Raw genomic sequence first — 22,845 nt, 5'->3', positions numbered from 1 at the left:
CTATATTATAAAATACATTATTTCCTTACGTACGCTTACGTTTCACACAGATCTGCTTTGCAAAAAAAAGAAGACATAATTAAATTCGTAAAGTCAGAAAGAAAAATCCCTCATTCTTTTTATTACTGTTTGTTGGATAATTTAATGAAATTGAAAACGTGGCAGCCCAGGGGAAAGCAATACCTGATGCTTCCTCTGTATAAATTGAAAAAAAAATATATATATATATATACATATATATACACATTTTCTCTTACTTCATAACAAGTTCCATATCATGAAAAGCTTTTCACTGCAGTTTCTAACTATACTGTTCTTTTTTTTTTTTTCATGTTAAACTCAAATGAAAGTGATTTTTAGTTTTTGTTGAATTTTACGCAAATTTAGACAACGCTACATACACTAGCCGTCCATAATTTAACAGTAATAGACTAGAGAAAAGGCCAGTTCTTGGGATACTCTTTCATTAAGGAATGTTGGAATTGATTGTGACGTTATAACACCTCCACGACTGAAAGAAAGAACATGTTCGGTGACGAGGATTCGAACGCGAGACCACCAGATTACGAGCCGAGCGTCTGAGACCACCAGATTACGAGCTGAGCGTCTGAGACCAAAAGATTACGAGAGAAGCGTCCTAATCACCAAACTACGCCGATAGTTTTTATAGTAAAATTTTATTTGGCCATGTTATGGAACTTGTTAACGTTTTCTCTGCTTCAGTACAACTTTAACAAATGGGAAGATGTTACGAGTGACAACTGGGTACAGAATCTGTTGCCTGTAAGTACAGAAATGCAGGTAATCAACCATACAAACCATGACGAGGCCACTAATCAAGTCTGATGTCAACTTGTCGTCCGTGGGTCGCCGATGTTGGTTTTGTCCTAACAACTGGGGTGAATAAAGATCAGTGCTTCGCAATATTTCCAAAATTTTGTCTAAATCTTGGGCCACGAAATTAGGGCTATTTTCTTGTGTTGCTATAAGCATGTTGATGACCTAAAAGAAAGAAAAAATAATTCTTACAAATGATGAACTTGCTGTCCATTTGAATACGATTATTTCTTCAATTCGACTTCTGTTGAAACAACAACAACAGCTGTATTGTCATTTAGACATTTTTACAACATGCAAGATAAATATAACAATACCTCCGAACCATTTAGTAAAACCAAACAAATAGGTTTGTTATCTTTTGAAGAGTTATAAACCATTACGTGCTGTACGTGTCCTATCGACGAGCAATTATGTTTTTCACATTATAATAAAGAAACAACATACTGCTCCATAGAATAACTAACCTTTGTTATTGGTGCCTCAATTGTCATTGTATGCAGTCTGGCGAAGGATTGTCTCCGGTGTATTCCAGCTTTGGTAAACAAAAACAAAACATCACGCTCGTATGAAACAACTCTTAATTTGAAACTCCTCTCTCATATTGACAAAGGTTATATATAAGTGTGTGTGTGTGTATATATATGTATGTATTATATGTTACACACACTAAACTATATGCTTATATAATAAAAATTTATATATTTTAAAAACACTTCTAGATTGATGAATTTCAATGATTTATTACGTCAACACGTGGCCTTTACTCCCTTAATTGAGAGGTTTCAAACTCTATCGTTTATTTTTTCTTACACATAAACAAGTATAAAAGTAATTGAATCTCAAATAAATAAAGTGAACAAAGTGCATGTTTGTAGTTTACGTTTCGAGTATTATCATAATAAAATTCGTATGAACGAATCGCCAGGATGATAGCGGTGGGTTTCTCTTACGCAACTGAAGGGTCTACTTCAACGTTTCACGTAAGTACAATAATACTTAATTAAAAAATAAAATTATTCTATACAATAAATCAGGTAGTATCTAAACTGCCACATTATCATCGATTTTGAAGTACAAGTCAAGTAATACTGAGATATAAATATCAATGTACGAACGTTTAACATGATTTTATACAATACTATTACTTCCAAACATATTTTGTGAGGCTTTAAATTCTCTTTATTATATTACATATTTCAATTGAAAATAAACAAATGCAGATATAACTCCTAAACTTTTAAACTTTATATAAATTTCGGAAAATGAAAGAAGTGCACACAAATATGATTTTAATAGACTCATTTAGTCTAAGGTTTCTTACTTTACTACCATGTCTCTATCTGTAGATTATTTAAAATTTAATAATTATAGATTCATAATTTTGTTTTATCAACTGTGGGACACGTCTCAGACAAAACTATTTAAATTAATTCTTGGCACTAAACGAGTAACTTTATCTCAAATTTTATTACTTCATGCAACTAATATGTGTTGCAACTAATCTTTGTACTTCAGATACGTACGAGGGCTGTTCAAAAAATATGCGGACTGACGTCATAAAACAAATTGTACTTTATTTAGAAGTTACAGGCCTGGGACCCTTCAAAGAACTCTCCTCCCCAGTGCACACACTTATCCCAATGGTGTTTCAACTTGTTGAAACAGTCCTGGTACGCTTCTTTTGTAATGTCCTCTAGCTCCTTCATCGCACTTGCCTTAATCTCGGGAATCGTCTCAAATCTTCTTCCTTTCAAGGGTCTTTTGAGTTTGGGGAACAAAAAAATCGCAAGGAGCAAGGTCAGGTGAGTAGGGGGGGGAAGAACAGTGATCGAGTGTTTGGCCAAAAACTCACGAGTTCTGAGGCACAAATTTCGCAGCAACGCGGTGCATCTTCAATTTTTCGGTCAAAATCTCGTAACAAGATCCAACTGATATCCCACACTCTTCAGCAAGCTCCCTGACAGTCAGACGTCGATTTGCCCACATCAGGGTGTTGATTTTGTCGACGTGTGGGTCGTCAGTTGACGTGGAAGGACGTCCAGGACGCTCATCATCTTCAATGGACTGTCGACCATCCTTAAAACGTTCATGCCACTTGAAACATGCCGTACGCTTCATAGCAACATTACCCGTTAGCCGTGTTAAGCGTAGCAAAAGTTTCAGTCGCAGATTTTCCAAGTTTAACACAAAATTTCACAGCAAGTCGTTGCTCCTTCAGGTCATTCATTCTGAAATCCGCCAAACAAAAAAATCGCACTTCACTTAAAACCGCGTAGCTAATACACAAATGAAGATATCTGCAATCGGGAAATGGCGTCGTAATCAGCTGATCTGTGCAAACCTAGCGACACCAAGCGGATTCCCCTGGAACCAACTGGAGTCGCGCAATTCAAACAGTCCGCGTATTTTTTGAACAAACCTCGTATCTGCTGTCTCCAAGAAATGTTCCTTATTACTCTTTGTTCAGAACTTAATGTTAGGATAGTGCCATCTGAGGTGACACTAGTTTAACATATATAATAAAATTTCATGATATATATATATATACACACACACACAAACACTTTGAGATAGCAGGCGAGTAAGTGTCAGATAGTTTTCCAACTTCTTATCTGACCTTAATTTCTACAAGACAAATGGAAAACAGAGTTAAAACTCGTGATAATTTGCGACGTCTCGGTTCTAATGAAACAGGTCAGTTTCTACTAGTGTATAAGTAATTACTGTTAACTGTTATTGTAACACTCATCCCTAGCTTCCATAAGACTAATGAATCGTCCCCGGTTGACACTCATTCCCTTGTTTTAAAGTTCCTAGCAACTCTATCAGACAGTATTTGAAAGTGGTTCTGTATGCATCATAACATATACACTTGGGCAGCAAGTTAATAGTAATTCTATTGACTTTGATCCTGATGTGTGTAATAACGGTGGAAACTGTGAACTGTTTTCTAACATCTACACCTGATTAAAGCGGCAGTCTCTAGAGTGCTGTAAAATTAGTTCCGGCTGCAAACATTAGCTTGACGAAAGTTTATCATCTCCTGTATTAGTCTGTTTTTATAATCAAAATAAGCAACAGTTTTCTGTGGTTTCTGAGACTTTTCCGTCTATTAGTCTGTTTTTATAATCAAAATAAGCAACAGTTTTCTGTGGTTTCTGAGACTTTTCCCGTGATAATTTCCGTAATGTTCGTTTGCAGAAAAATCTAATAAAAACGAAACTCCTCGGCTAACAGTAAATTAATCACATAATGTGGCGATAATCTAATTCATAAATAACTGATAAGTTACTTTATCAGAACATTACCAAAATTATTGTAGAAATTAAAACAACAGAAGTCACATTGCAATTTACCATCGTATCCAAAGTAAAACACACACACATATATGGTTTTATGGGTCTATTTATTTACTCTATGTATCAGGTCTTTGAACCTTCCCTCCACCTCAGAAATGAAAGTAATAGTCTTTCTGTCTCTCTCGGTAAAGTATAAATTATAATGTATATTTAAATAACTATAAGGGCTTTAAACTTAATTATCATACAAGTTTGGCAAAAGATATCCACACAATTGATATCATACTTTTGTGGGTCTATCTGTCGAACGTTTAAAATATTAATAATTAGTGACTCAATTGGTTTTTATTAACTCTTGGTCTTATCTTAGACATTTCAAACTACAGTTCTTCTGTTCTTTTTTGACAACTAACTCTTTACTTTAGTGCCAGCGTATAATTACTTGCGAGAAATGTTATTCAAATACCAACGGTAATTTCACAATGTCATAACATGCAGCACAATGTCAACATTTGCATTAATAGATTTATCACTCCATTCTCACCCACAAACGTAGCATTTCAACGTATGCCTACATTAAGTGCTACATTTTGTAGTCTTTCATCGTAAAGTGGTATGAGGTTTTCCAACTAACGCCACCCAGCGAAATGCATCTGTATATAATAAATATTTCCATAACTAATTATATCTGAAGGTCACAGAGTCATTCCCTATCGTCTGGGCTTGTTAATAGTTGATAATGCTCAAAATTTCAATTCCTAGCTGGCAAAAATGAAGGTTGAATTATTAAATTTGACTTACAAGTGTTACACTGAAATTTTCCTCATCTTGCAACTATACAAATTGTAATGCTACGTTTAGATGGAAACTAAGTCTTCCCTCTGATTTTAAACATAAATAATAATAAAAAAACCTCTTCAGTTAACGGAGTCTTTAAATTAGAAAACAACAAATATTATTTTTTTTCAATTTTGTAGTTTATATATTTATTTTTAAACTTCCCGCACATAGCCTCTTAACAACAACATTAGGCTATACTTTTAGAGCCATTTTATTTGGTTGTTTCAGAATTTTCATGCAAAGGGCTATCTGTGCATAACAGTTCCTAATTTTGAACTAGTCAACACGTTCCACCCACCGCCAGCTTTTGACTAATGAAACGGTGAGAGTTTATTGTCACATTGCTTAGTAGATGGACGACTACAAAATGCAGGGCAAGTTTTCGCGGTGATGGACGTGGTATATCGTGAATCTTTAAATCTTTCACAGTTCGGAAACGGGGGGTGGTACAAGGGGATATTGTCCACTCACTTTTCAAACTGAGTCCCTAACTTTTGATAACCTGAACTCGGGGAAAAGGTTTATTCAAACGATATACAAGTAGAGTTGCGGGAGAGGGTGAATTACGATTGGTTTGTTTTGGGTTTTTGAATTTCGCGCAAAGCTACACAAGGGCTATTTGCTTTAGCCGTCCCTAATTTAGCAGTGTAAGACTAGAGAGAAGGGAGCTAGTAATCACCACCCACCGCTAACTCTTGGGCTACTCTTTTATCAACGAATACTTAGATTGACCGAACATTATAACGCACCCACGGTTGAAAGGGCAAGTATGTTTGGTGTAAGGTAGATTCGAACCCGCGACTCTCAGATTACGAGTCAAGTGCCTTTATTACCTGGCACTTGACTCGTAATTATTATTAGCTATTATTATTAATAGTAATAACGTATTATATATATATATATGCATAAGCATTTACGTAACGAGCGAGATAATTTCAGTACTTTCAATATTTGCCGATTTTATGACAAAGGCACCAGATGAGTACGTTATGTAATGACACAAATAACAATAAAAGTATTTCGTTGAATAAAGTTCAAAAGTTCATGTTTAACACACTGAATAAAAAAACAAACAGTTTTTCCACTGTTTACACACAACTGTGTCAGTTAATACTAAAGACCTTATTAAGCTTATTTGTATGCTACACATAGCACAAGTATAGCAACGTCTACACAGTATTTCTTTAGGCAGCACTTAAATTATTTACTTTAGCCGGAATGCTGTTTCTTCCGATCAGAAGAATCGCTGTCCACAAAATTTTACTATTAGACTAAAGAGTATCTGAAATTACTGAAATGAAAAGTAAATTTTAGTGTAGTATTCTGTGATCCGAGTGGGTAACGAATTCTAAACTTAAAACGTTGTTGAATATTTTCAGTGTGATGTGAACATTGCAGAGTGATAGTGTTTTTGTTTTGTTTTTGAGTTTCGGGCAAACCTACACGAGGGCTATTTACGCCTGCCGTCCCTAATTTTGCAGTGCAAGACTAGAGGGAAGGCAGCTAGTCATCACCATCCACCGCCTACTCTTGGTAAAACTCTTTTACTGACCGTCATATTATAACGCCCCCACGGCTGAAAGGGCGAGCATGTTTGGTGAGATGGAGATTCGAACCCGCGACCCTCAGATTACGAGTCGAGCGCCTTAACCCACCTGGCCATGCCGGGCCCGAGTGACAGTGAAGTACATTCAAACGACTTCCAGTATCATTCTTTTCTTTCACACTCTGTAATAACCGTGAAAATACAATAAGTAAAATATGTTCTTAAGCAGATAATTAACTACTACTTATAAACGTAATTTTCATAAACTCCAATTACTTTCTGTTGTCAAACGTTCGTAGAGTTAGATCAGCTATACTATAAATCACATAAAATCATAGTTATTACTATGCGATAATCAAGAAAAAAACATTATTTAAAGATAGTGTCTGGAGAAGTCGCAAAACGAATGTAGTTAGAAGGCATAAAACACGAACGATAGAACCACGAGACTTGGAAGTGATGACCATAACTACATTGTAATGTTTCTTTTTCTTTAACTAAAGAATTTTATTTTCATAGAAACACGAATAAAAGTATTCCACAAAAGTATTATTGAAATGTAATGAATGAATGAAGTTAAAAATGTTAAATAAATAAATACAAAACGATTATGAAAAATTCTGGTATTCCATACTGGGAATTCAGACTTACATACCTTCACTACACAAAGACCTGACATCATACGAAGGTTTTCTGATGGATTTCTTATTGGTTAGTGTATAGGGGTGGAAGTCTGCAAATGGAACGGAAATGTTACTTAACCTTTCAAACTGTTTTTTTAAAAAAATCCAACCTTTTGGTCTGCCAGTAATTCAGTAGACCAGAAGAAAGGCCTATTTTGTCTAAGAGCTACAGTTTCCTATCCTTGTATACATATATTTGAAAAAGGATTATCATTAAAATCGCGAAACCATTTATATTATAGTAGTGAGGATACACTGGAAAGTTAAGAAAAATTAATTATTATTGTCAGAGAACAGCTTTTAAAAAGAATGCTGCATACGACAACAGGAGTATAAGTATAGATTTTTTTTAGGCTTACTGATTTGTAAGAGAACAAATACAATATTTTAATTCAAGAAGACAGTGTATAATAAACAATTAAATGACTAAACCCTTACAAGTTTACCACAAAAAGCATCAAGTTTTGTAACATGTACTCAGAAATTTTTTATCCAATGCTTCTTGCAAGTGCGAGAAAGTTCATTTTTAAAAATGGCTACCTAATTTTATCATCGATTTCAAGATGTCAACTTCATCAAGAAGTGATTGATAACTCTAAAGAAAACTCAGTTATAGGATTCATCACTCATATGCCCTTGAGTGTAGCCTTGCTAAGTAAACCTAAAACTTAGAATCATAAGACTAAATTAAACAATGTATAAAACAGGAATAAGCTATGAGACAACAATGAAACATCTCACTTGAGGATATAATCTGACGTTTGTAAAAATCAAAGGATGACGTTTATCACCGATGTCTCAGTTCAAAATTTGTTAAGTATGTAAGCAAGGGTGTTGCAGTGTACAGTTTATTTTGATAAAATGGGTGCAGTCTTGGAGTAAAAAGGGATATCTTATACCTGCCCTTTATCAGGCTCAACCGCGTCTCGAAAGAAACTTTCAATCAAGGTTTGAAGTGGATGTTGAAAACGCATGACCGTTTCTTATGACTTAACATTTCGTCTTACTCTCAATACCTATAGCGTTTCTTATCACCTTAACTGTCAAGCAGGGTTCAAAACAGGGGGAAGAGAGGGTTTTGTCTCTTGGGAAAACAAAAAAATAAATTCAGAGCAGCACTTTGAAAACTTTGTTATCCGGCAGTAAAAAATAATCATACGAAACAGACGATTCAGGTTAAGATACTGAGTAAAGCCAATAAAATAACCACAGCTTAAGTTCCTGATAAAAATCAAACAATCAAGTTAACGTATAGCCGTTGGAAATAAAATCCCTGATGAGAAAAATGGTTCGAGCTTTCTTTTTTCCGGTTTGAAAACGTGACGATACCCAGGTTGTCTCTCATGTAAACAAAACGCAAATAAATGTGAGTTTTTCACACGACATCCAAATATTAACTTGATAAGCGAAACATTAAAAACCTTTTGATTCGAAAAGAAGTGTCAGTGAAATTACAGAAGTGTTCATAGCGGCACTTTACTGTCAGTTTGATAGGAAAAATAACACAAGCTTTCTGGCTGACACGAACTATACTGCCAATTCAAACGTTTAAGTAACCAAAACAACATATTCTTTCTGACTGACATAAATGCCTTAGCAACCAAAATAACACAAGGTTTCTGAGAGACGCTTAACTCTCACATCATTGAGCGAAACAAGCGATTGACACTTTTAGCATGATAAACGAAACGTTACTACATTTCTCACTGACAATTAAGCGTCAACATAAAAGTGGCATATCTTTTTTTCTGAGAGAGTTTGATTTGTTTTGAATTTCGCGGAAAGCTGCACGAGGGCTGTCTCCGCTTGTCTTCCCTAATCTAGCACTGTAAGACTAGAGGGAAGGCAGCTAGTCATTACCAACCAACGCTCTCGGGCTACTTTTTTTACCGACGAACAGTGGGACTTACGTAACATTATAACACCCCGATGGCTGAAAGGGCGAGTAAGTTTGGTGTGACGGGGATTTGAACCCGCGACCCTTACATTACTAGTCGAGTGCCTTAACCACTTGGCCATGCCGAACCTTCGAGAGACAGAAAACATGCAAATTGTGGCAATTTTTCAATAATATTTTTCATCAAATAAAATTACGCAAGATTTTTTCTTTACTCTTTTTGTCCTTAGCCTATTGTAATGAAGAAAACCTGTACAAAGAGTAGCGACCGGATATGTCATGTTATCAACCCATTAATGGTCAATGGACCAAAATATCGTACATAAAAAGAAACATTATTTCTGCAAATGGAGTTTACAATGTAAAATATGACGTAGGAGCTTCAGTGTGCTTTCTTTAGCAACCATTACATTTTTTGCTGAATATTTAATTATAAAAACGATGAAATCCTTACGTATGCACTGAAATGGTATTTTTTGTTTCGATATAGAGTTCTATATCATAAGTATATTCAATGTAGATGAACTTACTAACCCGTTTCGTTGTATGCACTGTTCAAAGGATTCAAAACGTGAATACCTTTTTTTTATTTTTTTACAAATAAAATGAGGAGAGTCCAAAGTAACGTTTTAAATACGGATTACTGCGAATAAAACAGTACATTACTTAATGTACATTTGATAGAATTGTGCAAACATCAGGGGTTTCGTGATGCTAATTTACAACTTGAAATCACACGTTCGAGCATTGTGATTTGCATGCAAATCAGAAGTTCTCTCAGAAGAGAATTTTAGGACGCGAATATATTTACCTTTAACCTTTTCTGAATTCAATATATGTACATATAAATAAATCGTTTATTGCTGGATAAATGTAATGACACGTCATGATACATATTGTTCGGATATACAGTAGCGGAAATTATTATGGAAACGCACAGGCGACAAACAATTACACAGGAGCCACGAATGAGCAACTGCCATTAAATGATAATTTTATCATTAATACATTATTAAAGGGAATAAGGTGTACAATACAATAGTATTTTATATGAGTTACCACAAACTTATCAGTATATGATTAAGAAATATTGTCCCATACATTATTTATGACTCTCATGTTTCAGCCATATGGGGACATTTTCTTGTCAGGTGTTGTTACGCTACATTTGCGTGGTTCACTTACTAACTTGATGGCACAACAGGCCTTATTCTTGTTATTGGCATGACAAATAAGAATTTGCCCGTACGTGCCAGTAAACAAGGTGCCATTAATTGTGTGCTGATCTTTAACATCAATGGCTGAGATGCAGTCGAAACTCGAATTTTCCTCCAGTTTATTTCATTGTAGGTGTTGGAAGGTTCACTGCAATACACATTCTGTTCTCTGCCATCAAACTGACGTCACTTGTTGCCAAATACTTTGAATTAATCTGAAGAGAATATTCTCTTATAACGTTACTCATCCTATCACTTGAAATTTGTCCATCTCTCCAAGTTAATGGTTTCAGAGCAGCTTTCCATTCGATAAGGCTATTTCACACTAACGTGCAACTTAATGTTCTGGAGATAACAATCATATCTTACTTGAAGTTAGGTTCTTCGAAAGACCTCTCTACTGAAGTATCATCTATCACGTAAAGAAAAAATAGCACACCCGAGTTTTTTAACGTCACTTTTGAAATGTTTGGATTTTTTTTACCACGACAGTTTCAGTTATCTATAGTTCATGTACATTTTTCTATTTCTAGATGTTGAAACATGAAATTTATCCTCAATCTGTCGAATCAAGTAACTTTCATTTGTCACAGTTCTGATTTCAAGAGCCCAGGAAATAGTATAATTTTGTGTAATTTAACAGGGATGTTGCTGGTGTTTCACAGTGTGATTAGTTGGATGACGACCAATCACAGTGTAAGCTAAACTCATCTTATTCACCATTTTCATAATTATTCATAAAACTGTGTTTCAAAGCAACCTATCAGACGATAAGTCCTACAACAATATCTTCTCACACTAAAAGACACACATACACACAAATCAACTATGATACAAACTGCTATGTAGGAAGGTAAATTGTACATTATTAAAGGAGGCAATACAGTAGTAGGGACTGGTTTAACCTATTTCTGTATGTAAGTTTCACGTATAGAAGAAAGAGAAACACTGAAAGAAGATATGAATACTCAAGCTTACAACGTTATACTTTTAAAAATTTAAAACTACCAATTACCTTACACAGTTATTCGTAAGAAGACAGCAGTTCTTAATGAGGCACAATAAAAACAGAACATTCCAGCCTCCAGAATAGTTAACCACCTATGGGAATGGCATAATAAAACCTAAGGTAACCAGATATAAAATTATGACTAAAAAGTGAATTTTTTGTTCTAGCTTCACAGAAACATATATTACGTATTACAATTTCAAATAGCCTGAAACTGAGTTAAATGATAGTTTAAATTTAGACATTAAATAACTCTCAATGTGTATCCAGTTTATGATAATTGCGAATAAGATTGTTTGTTTGTTTCCAATTTCGCGCAAAGCTACACGAGAGCTATCTGCGATACCCGTCCCTAATTTAACAGTGTAAGACTAGAGGGAAGGCAGCCAGTTATCATCACCCAACACCAACTCTTGGGCTACTCTTTTACCAATGAATAGTGGGATTGACTGTCACATTGTAACGCCCCCACGGCTGAATGGGCGAGCATATTTGGTGTGACGAGGATTCGAACCCGCGACCATCGGATTACGAGTCGAGTACCTTAACCACATGGCCATGCGGAGCCCCCAATAAGATTGATACACACAGTTTCTTTTTTGATACAAATATATTTTACTGCACAAACAATAACACAGTTTACAATAACGGTTATTAGAAATAATGATCTATGTGCAAAAGGTCAACAATATTAAATCTTTTTTTCTTGCCTGGGATTTCCTAGATACCTTTTCGAGGGTTTACGATGAACGACTCAATTTCAAATTGATGTAGGTACAGTTCACTTAACATGGAGTTAGCTAGCTGAGTGTTCTTTGTTTATCACGTGTCGAGTTTTTTGTCACTGAAGTTATACAATGTCTTTGTAAAAATACTAATGCCTTATGTGAGTCCACTGCAGATAAATGATGTTTAAAGTTAGAAATACGTTCCTGATCAAATATCTGAAGTTCCCAGGTAATAAGTGTCAATCACAGTTATAGCTTAAAAAAAACAATAATATATACTGTTTCTTGTCGTGTCGCTTTGGCTACATTTATAGGCGTGAGGAGAGTTTCTAGAAATTTTAACCTGCACAACAATACTGATGATACACTGGTGTAGTTACGTACACACGTATATTGTCGATTTTTACAGTTGAGAATTTTCTATAACTTTAATGAATAAGCGGAAATTTCGTAACACAGATTTAACAATATATATATTATTATGTACATAAATGTATTATGTACATTTCTGAATATAAATTTAACTTTAACAAACATTTATATTAAAATAGATTTACGATAGTAAATGCGTCACAGATACAATACAACACTACCCAATGTCCACTCAAATCAATATGCTATTCCAGTGGACTTTCAGTTACTTGGTTATACTTAAATACTATAAATGCTATCTAACACCCACGTGTTATACACAATAAATAGGTTTGACATGTGATTTCTACCAGGAACAGCATGATGTGACTGATATAAGTTATATCTAGTGTAACTGAAGTGAGATACATTACGATAACAACACAAAACAAGTATATTTTTATTGTAACACTTTTGACAGTTTTGGATTGTTTTTGTTTTCAAGCACAAGGATACATAACATGGTATTTGTCCTCTGCCTATCACGGGGATAGAAATGGGATTTTTAGCGTTGTAAGCCCTCATACATGCCAGTGAGCCGAGATGCTGGGGCAGTTTGTATAAAGCTTTACTAATGTCAATATTATTAAATTTTATTATCAGTTTATAAGATATGTTCAATTAAATATTTCAAAATTAAATAAATTAATTCTCTTTCAGATATTTAAACGGATAAACAAACTGATGAACGTTTATCTTTTGGCAGCCATTTCAATTACACTGGGGAACACTTTTTCAGTAACTTTGAGTTGCATTGGATATTTTAACTGATTCTGAAGGAGTTTTAGGCGCTGATTTCAAATCTGAAATTAGTTTTTCTCTACAAGCTCTAGTTTGTATGCAATTTGAGGTTAATGAAATTGTACAAATGTGAACTTGCGTAAACCATGTATAAGCATTTTCACGTCCATTTTTTGAACAGCCACCTTGATAAGTTCCCTGACAACCTGGGGGCTGTGAGTGACGAACAAGGAGAACGATTCCACCAAGACCTAAAGGTCATGGAAGAACGCTACCAAGGGCGCTGGGACAAAAGTATGATGGCTGATTACTGCTGGAGCATTAAACGAGATTGTCCAGATGAAGTGTACAAACGCAAAAGTTACAAACGCAAATTCCTACCTGAATAAAATACACAAACAAATTGATAAGCTATTCCTATAATTTCGTATAATAACGAAACATTAAAAAATAAATAAAAATGTCAAATTGCATAAAATCTGTAGCTTGCAGACAAAAACCGACTTCAGATTTGAAATCAACACACTCAAATTGACTATGGAAAGGTCTTTTTTTAAATGCAACAAAATGAGTGTTCCCCAGTGTTATTGGTGCTTGAAGTGTGTACCAAACGGAAGTGACGTTTAATGCAGCGCGAAGCAAGGGATACCTTTAATAATCTATCGTGCACACCAGACTGACATGGTAAACAACGCATATGCACGTATTTCATCAACCGTGAAACCAACAACGTAAATGTTGAGAAAGGCACGGGAATGTCTGATAATATTCGTATATTTGTTTGTTTTTTTGTTTGCAGTTGTATTCCAAGGGCCACGCGTTTTCAGTCCACACTGCTTACAAGCACTAACACTAATAATATATCATTCAAATAACCATATTACAAAAAATACATAAATATTTATTTTGATGTCATGCCGTGTACGAAAAAAAACATATCATATGCACAAATAAAAAAATAATACGGCAGTTCTACAAAATTGTAGAGTGATATTTTCTGTAATAATATTACAATACCAGGGTTTGTTAAAGTATTGCTAACTGATAACTCATCCTGTCGGTAAAGATACAAGAACCTAATATTCGTATCATCAAATTATATCTGTCCTGAAGGTGTACATTTTATACACAGTCAAAGATATTGTATTTTAATCAAAGAAGTTACGTAAGAAATCTTATACACTAACGGTTATACTTTGAACAGTCATTAACATTTAAAAACAGTCACACTTCAGACAGCCAAGAACGTTTACAAACAGTCACACTTCAGACAGCCAAGAACGTTTACAAACAGTCACACTTCAGACAGCCAAGAACGTTTACAAACAGTCACAATTCAGACAGCCAAGAACGTTTACAAACAGTCACAATTCAGACAGCCAAGAACGTTTACAAACAGTCACAATTCAGACAGCCAAGAACGTTTACAAACAGTCACACTTCAGACAGCCAAGAACGTTTACAAACAGTCACACTTCAGACAGCCAAGAACGTTTACAAACAGTCACACTTCAGACAGCCAAGAACGTTTACAAACAGTCACACTTCAGACAGCCAAGAACGTTTACAAACAGTCACAATTCAGACAGCCAAGAACGTTTACAAACAGTCACAATTCAGACAGTCAAGAACGTTTACAAACAGTCACAATTCAGACAGTCAAGAACGTTTACGAATAGTCACAGTTTAAACAGTCACGAAGGTTTACAAACAGTCACGAAAATGTACAGCTTAGTTACCAGTCTCAAGATACTACAGAGGATTTATATTTTATTGTGAAACAGTGCAACTCTCTTACAAAAGTTTAATTTCATCTGTTTATTTGTCGGCTGTTAACACACATTTGGTCGTCTGTCCTATTCCCATGGCAGGCATCGAAGCTATGTTTTTAACGTCATAAACCTCCAGAGTTACCGCTGAACCACTGGAGGCTCGAATTTTAATTACTGGTAAGAATGGTAAATCTCCAACGTTATACCAATCATAACCATTAAAATAAAAAATAACGCTGGTACACCTTACTGTCTTTTTCTTATTATTACGAAATTTTTATCAAGTGTTCGGTAAGATTATAAGGATATTTCTTAAGCTCTCGTAAAGACAAACAGATATAACACCAAATACATAACGCATCAGAGAATACATACTAGTATAAACAAACAAATATAACACCAAATACATAACGTATCGAAGAATACATACCCGTATCAGAAATGAAGTTCTTCTCAGAATAGAAAGAGCTAGATCTCGCTTCTCTGATTAAGACCGTGTGTTCTGCAACTCTGTAAATATGTTTTCATCAACTCATATTTGGTGGAGAAATATTATTAGATTTTAATTAAAAATCAGTGAAGTTTAGTTATAACACTACAATATTATGAATACTACTATGAACCTTGATTTCCCGCTCCATCTTTTGAACAGAATTAATTTCATAGGTCCCCATATCAGTTTGATTCGTTGTGGTCACGCCAAATGATACCTTACAATTGTTATTGTTTTGAATTAAGCACAAAGCTACACAATGAGCTATCTGTGCTCTGCCCACCACGGGTATCGAAATCCGGTTTTTATCGTTGTAAGTCCGCAGATATAACGCTGAGCCACTGGGGACGATATCTTACAAGACAGAGGTGCTTCATGAATTTTAACGTTCAGTTAGAAAATGTCAGTGGTTCATTCAAGAAGTTGGAGATTAAAACTCATGTAAAATGGTTTTAAACTTCGTTCGAATATTTAATCTCAAAGAAATCACATCCAGAGATACAGAGCTAAGGATTTCTCTATACACCAGCTACTGACTCACAGATAAAAAGAACAAAGCTCGAACTAAGTGTTGGGAAACGAGAAACGTTCGGTATCTCCGATGACTGAAAGTTCGGCGTATCTAATACAGCATAAAAGTTAAAATAAAAGTTGGAGAGTTTCAACTTTTCAACAATAAAGGTTAACTCGGTATAGATAAACGGGATAAAAGAGAAAAACAACAACAAACGAGCTGAATTATTTTAAGACCTGTTATGTCTCAAGTTTAACGTTTCGTTCATCATTCATGATTAACAGTGGGGATGGAAACGGCTTAGAGAACTTGTAAAATGAATCGCATTAAAAAATAAACTTGTAAATTTATTACCAACCTAACACAGTTTCTGTCACGAGCTTTTACTGAACCTAAAAAGTTATAATCTAGCAAACCATTAAAGTGACATGGTCACTTTAGCGTCGCTGCACTTGTAGCAGTGACATAAAACTTATTTCGATCGGGGAGTCGACTTTCGACGAACATGAAATATTCATATTTCACTTACACATGAAGGGTATTATTATTGGAGAACTGCATGTTTTAGCTGAAAATTCTGACGAACGGAAACGAAGAATTTATAATTGGGATTTCTGTTGTTGTTTTGGTTTCCATGGAATTGTTTCTGCTAGGGGCGCTGTTGTTCCCACTTACTACCCCTATACAGATCTAAGGAAGCATACGCTTCTCCCACGGTTCCTACGTCACTGGTCTACACAAACCTCACACAGTTGTAGGTATCAAGTTTATTGAATTTATTCTTTGATGTAAAAAAACAAAACTGAATACTTCTGGAGTTTTTATGTAAATTACACGCTCTGCTTGGAGATTTTTCATTTTCCCAGACCAATCACCGGGATTAACTAAGTCTCCTGGTGACATAGTTTATATGCACACTTTTTTTTTTTTTAATTCTTTGGATTATCAGAAAAAAACCAATAAAACCTTTACACGTGTTAAGCTTAGAGGAAAAGATAAGGTAATATTAAATGATAAAAATATATTAAAAATCCAGTTTAACCGTGTTTTAATAAACATCTCATCGTAACATCAAAGCTAGCATAGAATCAAACCTTTATCAAACTGTTGTTCTACTTGCGTAGGTGGAAAACTTAACGAACAACAGAGAGAAAAGAAACACAACTAAAAACAAACTACGAAAGAAACTCTCCAGTAAGATTTTAAGACAATGTTTATTACATAATAATAAATACTTCGATTACTTATGGCTAACTACAGAACATAATCTGTCTGGCTGAGAAGCTTCTTAAAGTTATCAATGAAACTGATAAAAACATTAAGTGCATGGCTCACCCGTTACGAACGTCCACTGGGGTCATTCTATTCCACACAGGTACTTGTTGGGCATTCCATCTTTTTCGAAATAGTGAACCTTCCAATTCCTAACAATGGAGCATAAGTTACCTATCTCTGCGTGTCTCTTTTCGGTGAAAACTTTAAAAACTTGTTTATACAATGACGTATGTATAGCTGTATATATTTGTTATACACCTAGTAAGTAAATGATGCGTATTTGTTTTCAAATAACCGATTTTACAGAAATTTAAGGAAAAAAACAACATATTACATTAAAAACAACAAGAACTATAGTTTTAATGTTCTTTTTAAAATATATCACGTGTTTATACGCCGTAAGAAATATATTATTTAAGAAACGGTGAGATTTTGTCTCCAGATAAACTAAACTGTAATAAATAGTACAAAGATAAATGACCTAGTTTCTTTGTTTATTTCGGATACTTGTGCAAAGCTATTCTACGGCAAATTGTACTAGCTATGCCTAATTTTGAGCTCGTAACTCGAAGGTAAGGAAGCTGGCCAACAGCACACACCGCCAATTATTGAACCACTTTAATAGAATATTGAAATTTTTTCGTCACTTTTATAATGTACCCATAAACACCTCTAACATGCGGAAACAACCTCGCGACAACATGTTAGTAACTTGAGGAAACATTTCAACAGATGCTTCTAGAACTTTACTTTTTTCAGGTCTTCAATAATTAACACCCACGAGAACTGAAGAAGTTTCCAATGGAGTTCTACTTCACAGAAGTCAAAACGATCGAAATTCTATACAATGCTTATGTTCTTTAAAACCTCTGAAATTTAAAATTAAAATATTTTCTCATGTAACAGCTTAAAAGGTAGATCTCACGGTGTATTTTCAACCCGATGTCGAGGACCAAAAATTCCAGCCGTAGAATATAAGATTTCCTTTTACAGAAACACAATGTTAATACAACCTGTTAGGTTACGTTGTTTTAAACTTCCGCAATCCCATAACTTAGTTTTGAGGTTTAAAAACAACTTTAAATAAATATATCTTTAAAACTTAACTAGTTAAAATTCCATCACACGGTTCATTTAGACACCTAATAACAATTTATGAGGACTTGGTGTAATAAGGTCGATTACTTTTTGCCACGCAAATAATACACTAGATTTAGCGTGGCATAAACTTAACAAGATAAGGAAAGTTGTACTATTCGATTTTAACTTATTTTACAAGATTAAAGCATCTTGCCAGAGTATTGTGGTGAAGAACGTGTGTCTAAGTTCATTACATTAATTCTTAATCGGATTAATAACAGATGTTTCTAGTTGGCCAAACAAAGATGGAAACTTAATTAAATATTCAACTCTTCAAACTAGTTTCGATCAATAACACGAGCGTGTTGGATCAATGCACTATTGTTTACTAAGAATCTTTGCTTATCAGGATGGAAATACAGCAATGTGGAATGAACACAGTTAAGAATAACGTTTCAAGTACATTCAACGAGAATCCAAAGAACTCAATTCTTGTCATCAGTGAAGTACTTTCCAGGTCTTTTTCTCCACAGGACAGAAATCTCACATCAGGTTACTTTCATCCGTCATCGAAACACAGTCCGTCAAACTTCATCACCCCAACAGTTCACTATCTACAGAATGTGTTCTAAACATTTCGAAAAGCTCTCATTTTCTGCTTCATTTTTTTGTGAAATAATCATTTTCTTCGACAGCTAGATGACAGTTTCATAGTTACACCCAATGTTTGTGTGTATCCATGATGTTCGAAAAGCACTCAAGTTGAAAACAAAAACTGCAAAAACACAAGCATTATAACACAAGCGATTTGAAAAGGTTTACTTTTCTGAATTAGTTTCAAACTCAATAACAAAAGTCCTCTTTTGAAAGCGTTCGGGTTAAAAGGTTTGTCGTTTTATCTTAAAATATTTTCATGTAGTGCAGTTGAAGTTTTAGAATCTTATCCACTGTCACCACTATCACTCCTACTCTCTTTCAGTTGCTATGCTGCTGAAATGTTATATCGACTGATTACTCCAATACTCAATGCAGTGTACGGTTTTTGATAACAACTGTCTTATTAGACTCATATCAACTAACATTCTCTTTGAAAATCAGATAGACTGTTGCTCTACCTGTTTATTTACCCGTAATATATCAACATCTCTCCAATTAAAGGGTTGAAATTATAACCTGACACATCGTATGGTACGTTTGGCTTACTCAAGCAAAGATATAAAGTAATCCACAAATTTCAGTGAACGTGCTTGTTTGTTTGCTCTTAAGCACAAAGCTACAAAATGTGCTATCTGCGTTATTTTAGTGCCACTACACACTAGACTTACTTCTGAGTCACTGGGAGGTTGTGCGTGTATATTCGAGTCGTAATAAATTGGCTAATTGGTGGGGGTGGTGGGTATACAAGTCGTAAGAAAGTGGCTAGTTAGTGTACAATAAATCGGTAGAGGGTTTACATATATATATATATGAATAGAGCATGTATATCTGTTTTGTTTGTTATAAACATAGCGCAAAGCTGCACGAGGGCTATCTGCACTAACCATCCCTAATTCAGCAGTGTAAGTTTAGAGAAAAGGCAGCTAGTCATCATCATCTACCGCCAACTTTTGGGATACTCTTTTACAAACAAAGTGGGATTGACCATCACATTACAACGCCCTCACGGCTAAAAGGGCGAGCACACTTGGTGTGATGGGAATTCGAACTCGTGACCCTTAAGTTGCTAGTCAAACACCTTAATCACCTAGCCATGCTAGGCCATGTATACTTAAGTCATAACACATTGACTAGCAATTTTATTACAACTTATTTTACAATGTTCAATCCAAAGTGTATTTGTGATACTGTGCCTTTAAGATTTATTTCGTCTACTGTTGAAAGGGTTTGAGTATTAGAAAATTAGAGATGCAAATTAAAATAACCTGTTGTTTGTTCAGAAGGAAAGTAATCAAGCAACCCCAAAATTATCAAAATGTCTTTGATAAAAGTTATCGAAATTTATAGAAAACCAAAAGTGGGATTTAGGTAAATTCAGTAATAAAAACTAGTTTCATAACCAACCGACCTTACTCTGATAAGCAAAAAATATTTTGACACCTATTCAAAAAACGATAATGCGTTCTACATTTTGGCAAAGAAAATATACAAACAACACACAAACCAGAACACAGGGCTATACACACACACACACATATTTATGTTTTAATTATTCGTATGGGAGTGAGTTACGTGTTATTTTCGAACATGGTTAAACATGTAACTATATAATATTTAGTAACAAGTGTTGACTGTTTGTGTTTTAGCAAAAACTGTACAATGATATTTTGGCTGCAAGGATCACGAATTATACAAACATTAAGCTTATCGCTAAGCCACAGAGGAGGGGGTTGGTTTGTTTTGAATTTCACGCAAATCTACACGAGGGCTATCTGCGCTAGCCGACCCTAATTTAGCAGTGTAAGACTAGAGGAAAGGCAGCTAGTCATCACCACCCACCGCCAACTCTTGGGCTACTCTTTTACCAACGAATAGTGGGATTGACCGTTACATTATAACGCCCCCACGGTTGATGGATCGAGCATGTTTGTTATGACTGGGAAGGGGGGGGGACAAATGACATAGAAATTCAGGAAGTAGTTTAGGAACTATTAATGTAATATTCTAATACTCGTGAGCGCTTTACTTAAACATGCTATTACTAATTATACATTTAATCTTATCTGTAAGAAAAGTGTATATAAACATGATATACCTTTATAACACCTATATGTATATAACAAGTTTCATGACATAATCACATTCTGTAGATGGAATATCTGTTGTTATGGGTTGATATCTGTTATTAAACGCAAATTTCTCTTGTTTTTTTTTTTTTCAGAAAAAAACATTTTAAACTATAGGGTAAAAGAAATAAGAACAACAACAACAAACGAGAATGGATAACTTACTCGCTTAATGTTACATTCCGAGTTACTTTATCCTCTGACATATTTATTTAAGACACTTCCACCACTGTGACTTACATTTCCTTTCTTTGTGTGCGTGTTCACGTTCTCTATCGTATCTGCTTTAGTAGCATCAAATCTCTGAAGTTGTGAGGCACTCTTACCAATCATCTCATCTGCACTACACCCCAGCAACTGTTCAGATGCTTGATTCATATACTGAGGGGGGGAAAAGTTGTAACACAAAATGAGTAAGACAAATAAGGAGGACATAAAACTATGACATATACAAAAGATGGTTTTTAATATAGACATTCCTTAGACACTTCCTCAGATAGCTTCTCAGCCCTTGACTTCATCTACGTTACGGCTTCTTTGTGGCACGTGCTTATGAAGCTACAACTGCAGGCTGATTACAGTCTCTATCGAAACAATGATAAAACAGATAGGTGTTGAACATTCTGCATTTAAATATGTTTGCAAGGCACTTTTCCCTCAAACCCTTAAAACGAAACGTATGTTTGCAAGGCACTTTTCCCTCAAACCCTTAAAACGAAACGTTATTTCGTATTGTAGCTTTTTCTCGTTAAAGCGGAAACTTTGAGTACCACTCAGTTTGACACTAAATGGTCAAACTCGTTGGAAACTCAAATTTTGACATATGGTTACCTAACTACTGTGAACCAAAATCAATACCATTTCGATATATGCAATTGATACGGTAGAAAAACAATGATGCTTTCTTTAAAAATCTGACCACGAAACAAAGAATGTGATATGCAAACGAAACGCTGCTGTAAGTAAATATTTGTTTGATGGTAATATTTTATTTATATTTCAATAATAATAAATAACACTATTTGATGGGTGTATAGGTTGCCGTGGCTAACAAGCGGAAATTACATCACTAAACCTGGTTATAAAGTGTTGAAAACGTCTCCTTACAACTGTTTAGCCACGAGCTGTATGTACCATTTAAACAATAGAATCTTTATATCTAAGTCATTGTTTACTTTTTATTATTATAATTTTAGGTATTAATTCAGCAACAGTCGAACACTTTAAACCTTGCTGAAAGTTACTCAAATAAATAGGGATTCATTTTATTAGATTTTTATTAACCAGCTGTGCCATTAGAACAGGGCGAATTTCTTTTAGACTTATTTCTATGAAACGTTTGGAAACAATTATGGATAATCGAAATGTCTTTAGAAAGCTTAAAGTAATGCACTAAAACCAATATTGACAGCACTATAAATCCATTACGTCAAAAGTGAAAGCTTTACTTTTTTTTGTTTTTACAGAATCCAAGTCTTTGTAAACCCACAAACCCTTGTACTACTGAAGCAAAACATTTTACAGAATCCAAGTCTTTGTAAACCCACAAACCCTTGTACTACTGAAGCAAAAACATGGATTTGAATTTCAAGTGGTTTCTTTTCTTAAAAAGATAAACTAGAGGTGTTTACAATAATGTTTCACACTGGGTAATCAATCATTCACGCTTTATAAATGTTTTCAACAATATTTCACACTGGGTGATAAATCAATCACG

The 22,845-nt window shown here is 34.7% G+C and overlaps 1 protein-coding gene across 7 annotated transcripts in view; it reads right to left on the bottom strand.

The window, feature by feature from the left end:
- LOC143222458 (high affinity cAMP-specific and IBMX-insensitive 3',5'-cyclic phosphodiesterase 8B-like) overlaps window positions 1-22,845 on the bottom strand; it is a 199,315-nt gene that overhangs the window by 35,459 nt on the left and 141,011 nt on the right. For 4 of the 7 annotated variants that reach the window (XR_013012238.1, XM_076449006.1, XM_076449008.1 and 1 more), the window contains 6 exons: window positions 21,369-21,509; window positions 17,326-17,414; window positions 15,414-15,493; window positions 7,181-7,258; window positions 1,305-1,372; window positions 820-1,002 (listed from right to left, as the gene is read on the bottom strand). Coding sequence is in view for 6 of the 7 variants with exons in the window: in XM_076449006.1 (XP_076305121.1) it covers window positions 820-1,002; window positions 1,305-1,372; window positions 7,181-7,258; window positions 15,414-15,493; window positions 17,326-17,414; window positions 21,369-21,509 (639 nt within the window). In the remaining variant the exon portion in view is untranslated. The remainder of the gene's footprint in view (window positions 1-819; window positions 1,003-1,304; window positions 1,373-7,180; window positions 7,259-15,413; window positions 15,494-17,325; window positions 17,415-21,368; window positions 21,510-22,845) is intronic. The other 3 variants (XM_076449010.1, XM_076449011.1, XM_076449009.1) reach the window with 2 other exon arrangements.

The sequence above is a fragment of the Tachypleus tridentatus genome, chromosome 8, assembly GCF_004210375.1.
Source record: "Tachypleus tridentatus isolate NWPU-2018 chromosome 8, ASM421037v1, whole genome shotgun sequence".
Taxonomy (NCBI): Eukaryota; Metazoa; Arthropoda; class Merostomata; order Xiphosura; family Limulidae; genus Tachypleus; species Tachypleus tridentatus.
Note: the sequence above shows the minus strand (reverse complement) of the source record. Positions and strands in the feature narration are given on the sequence as shown.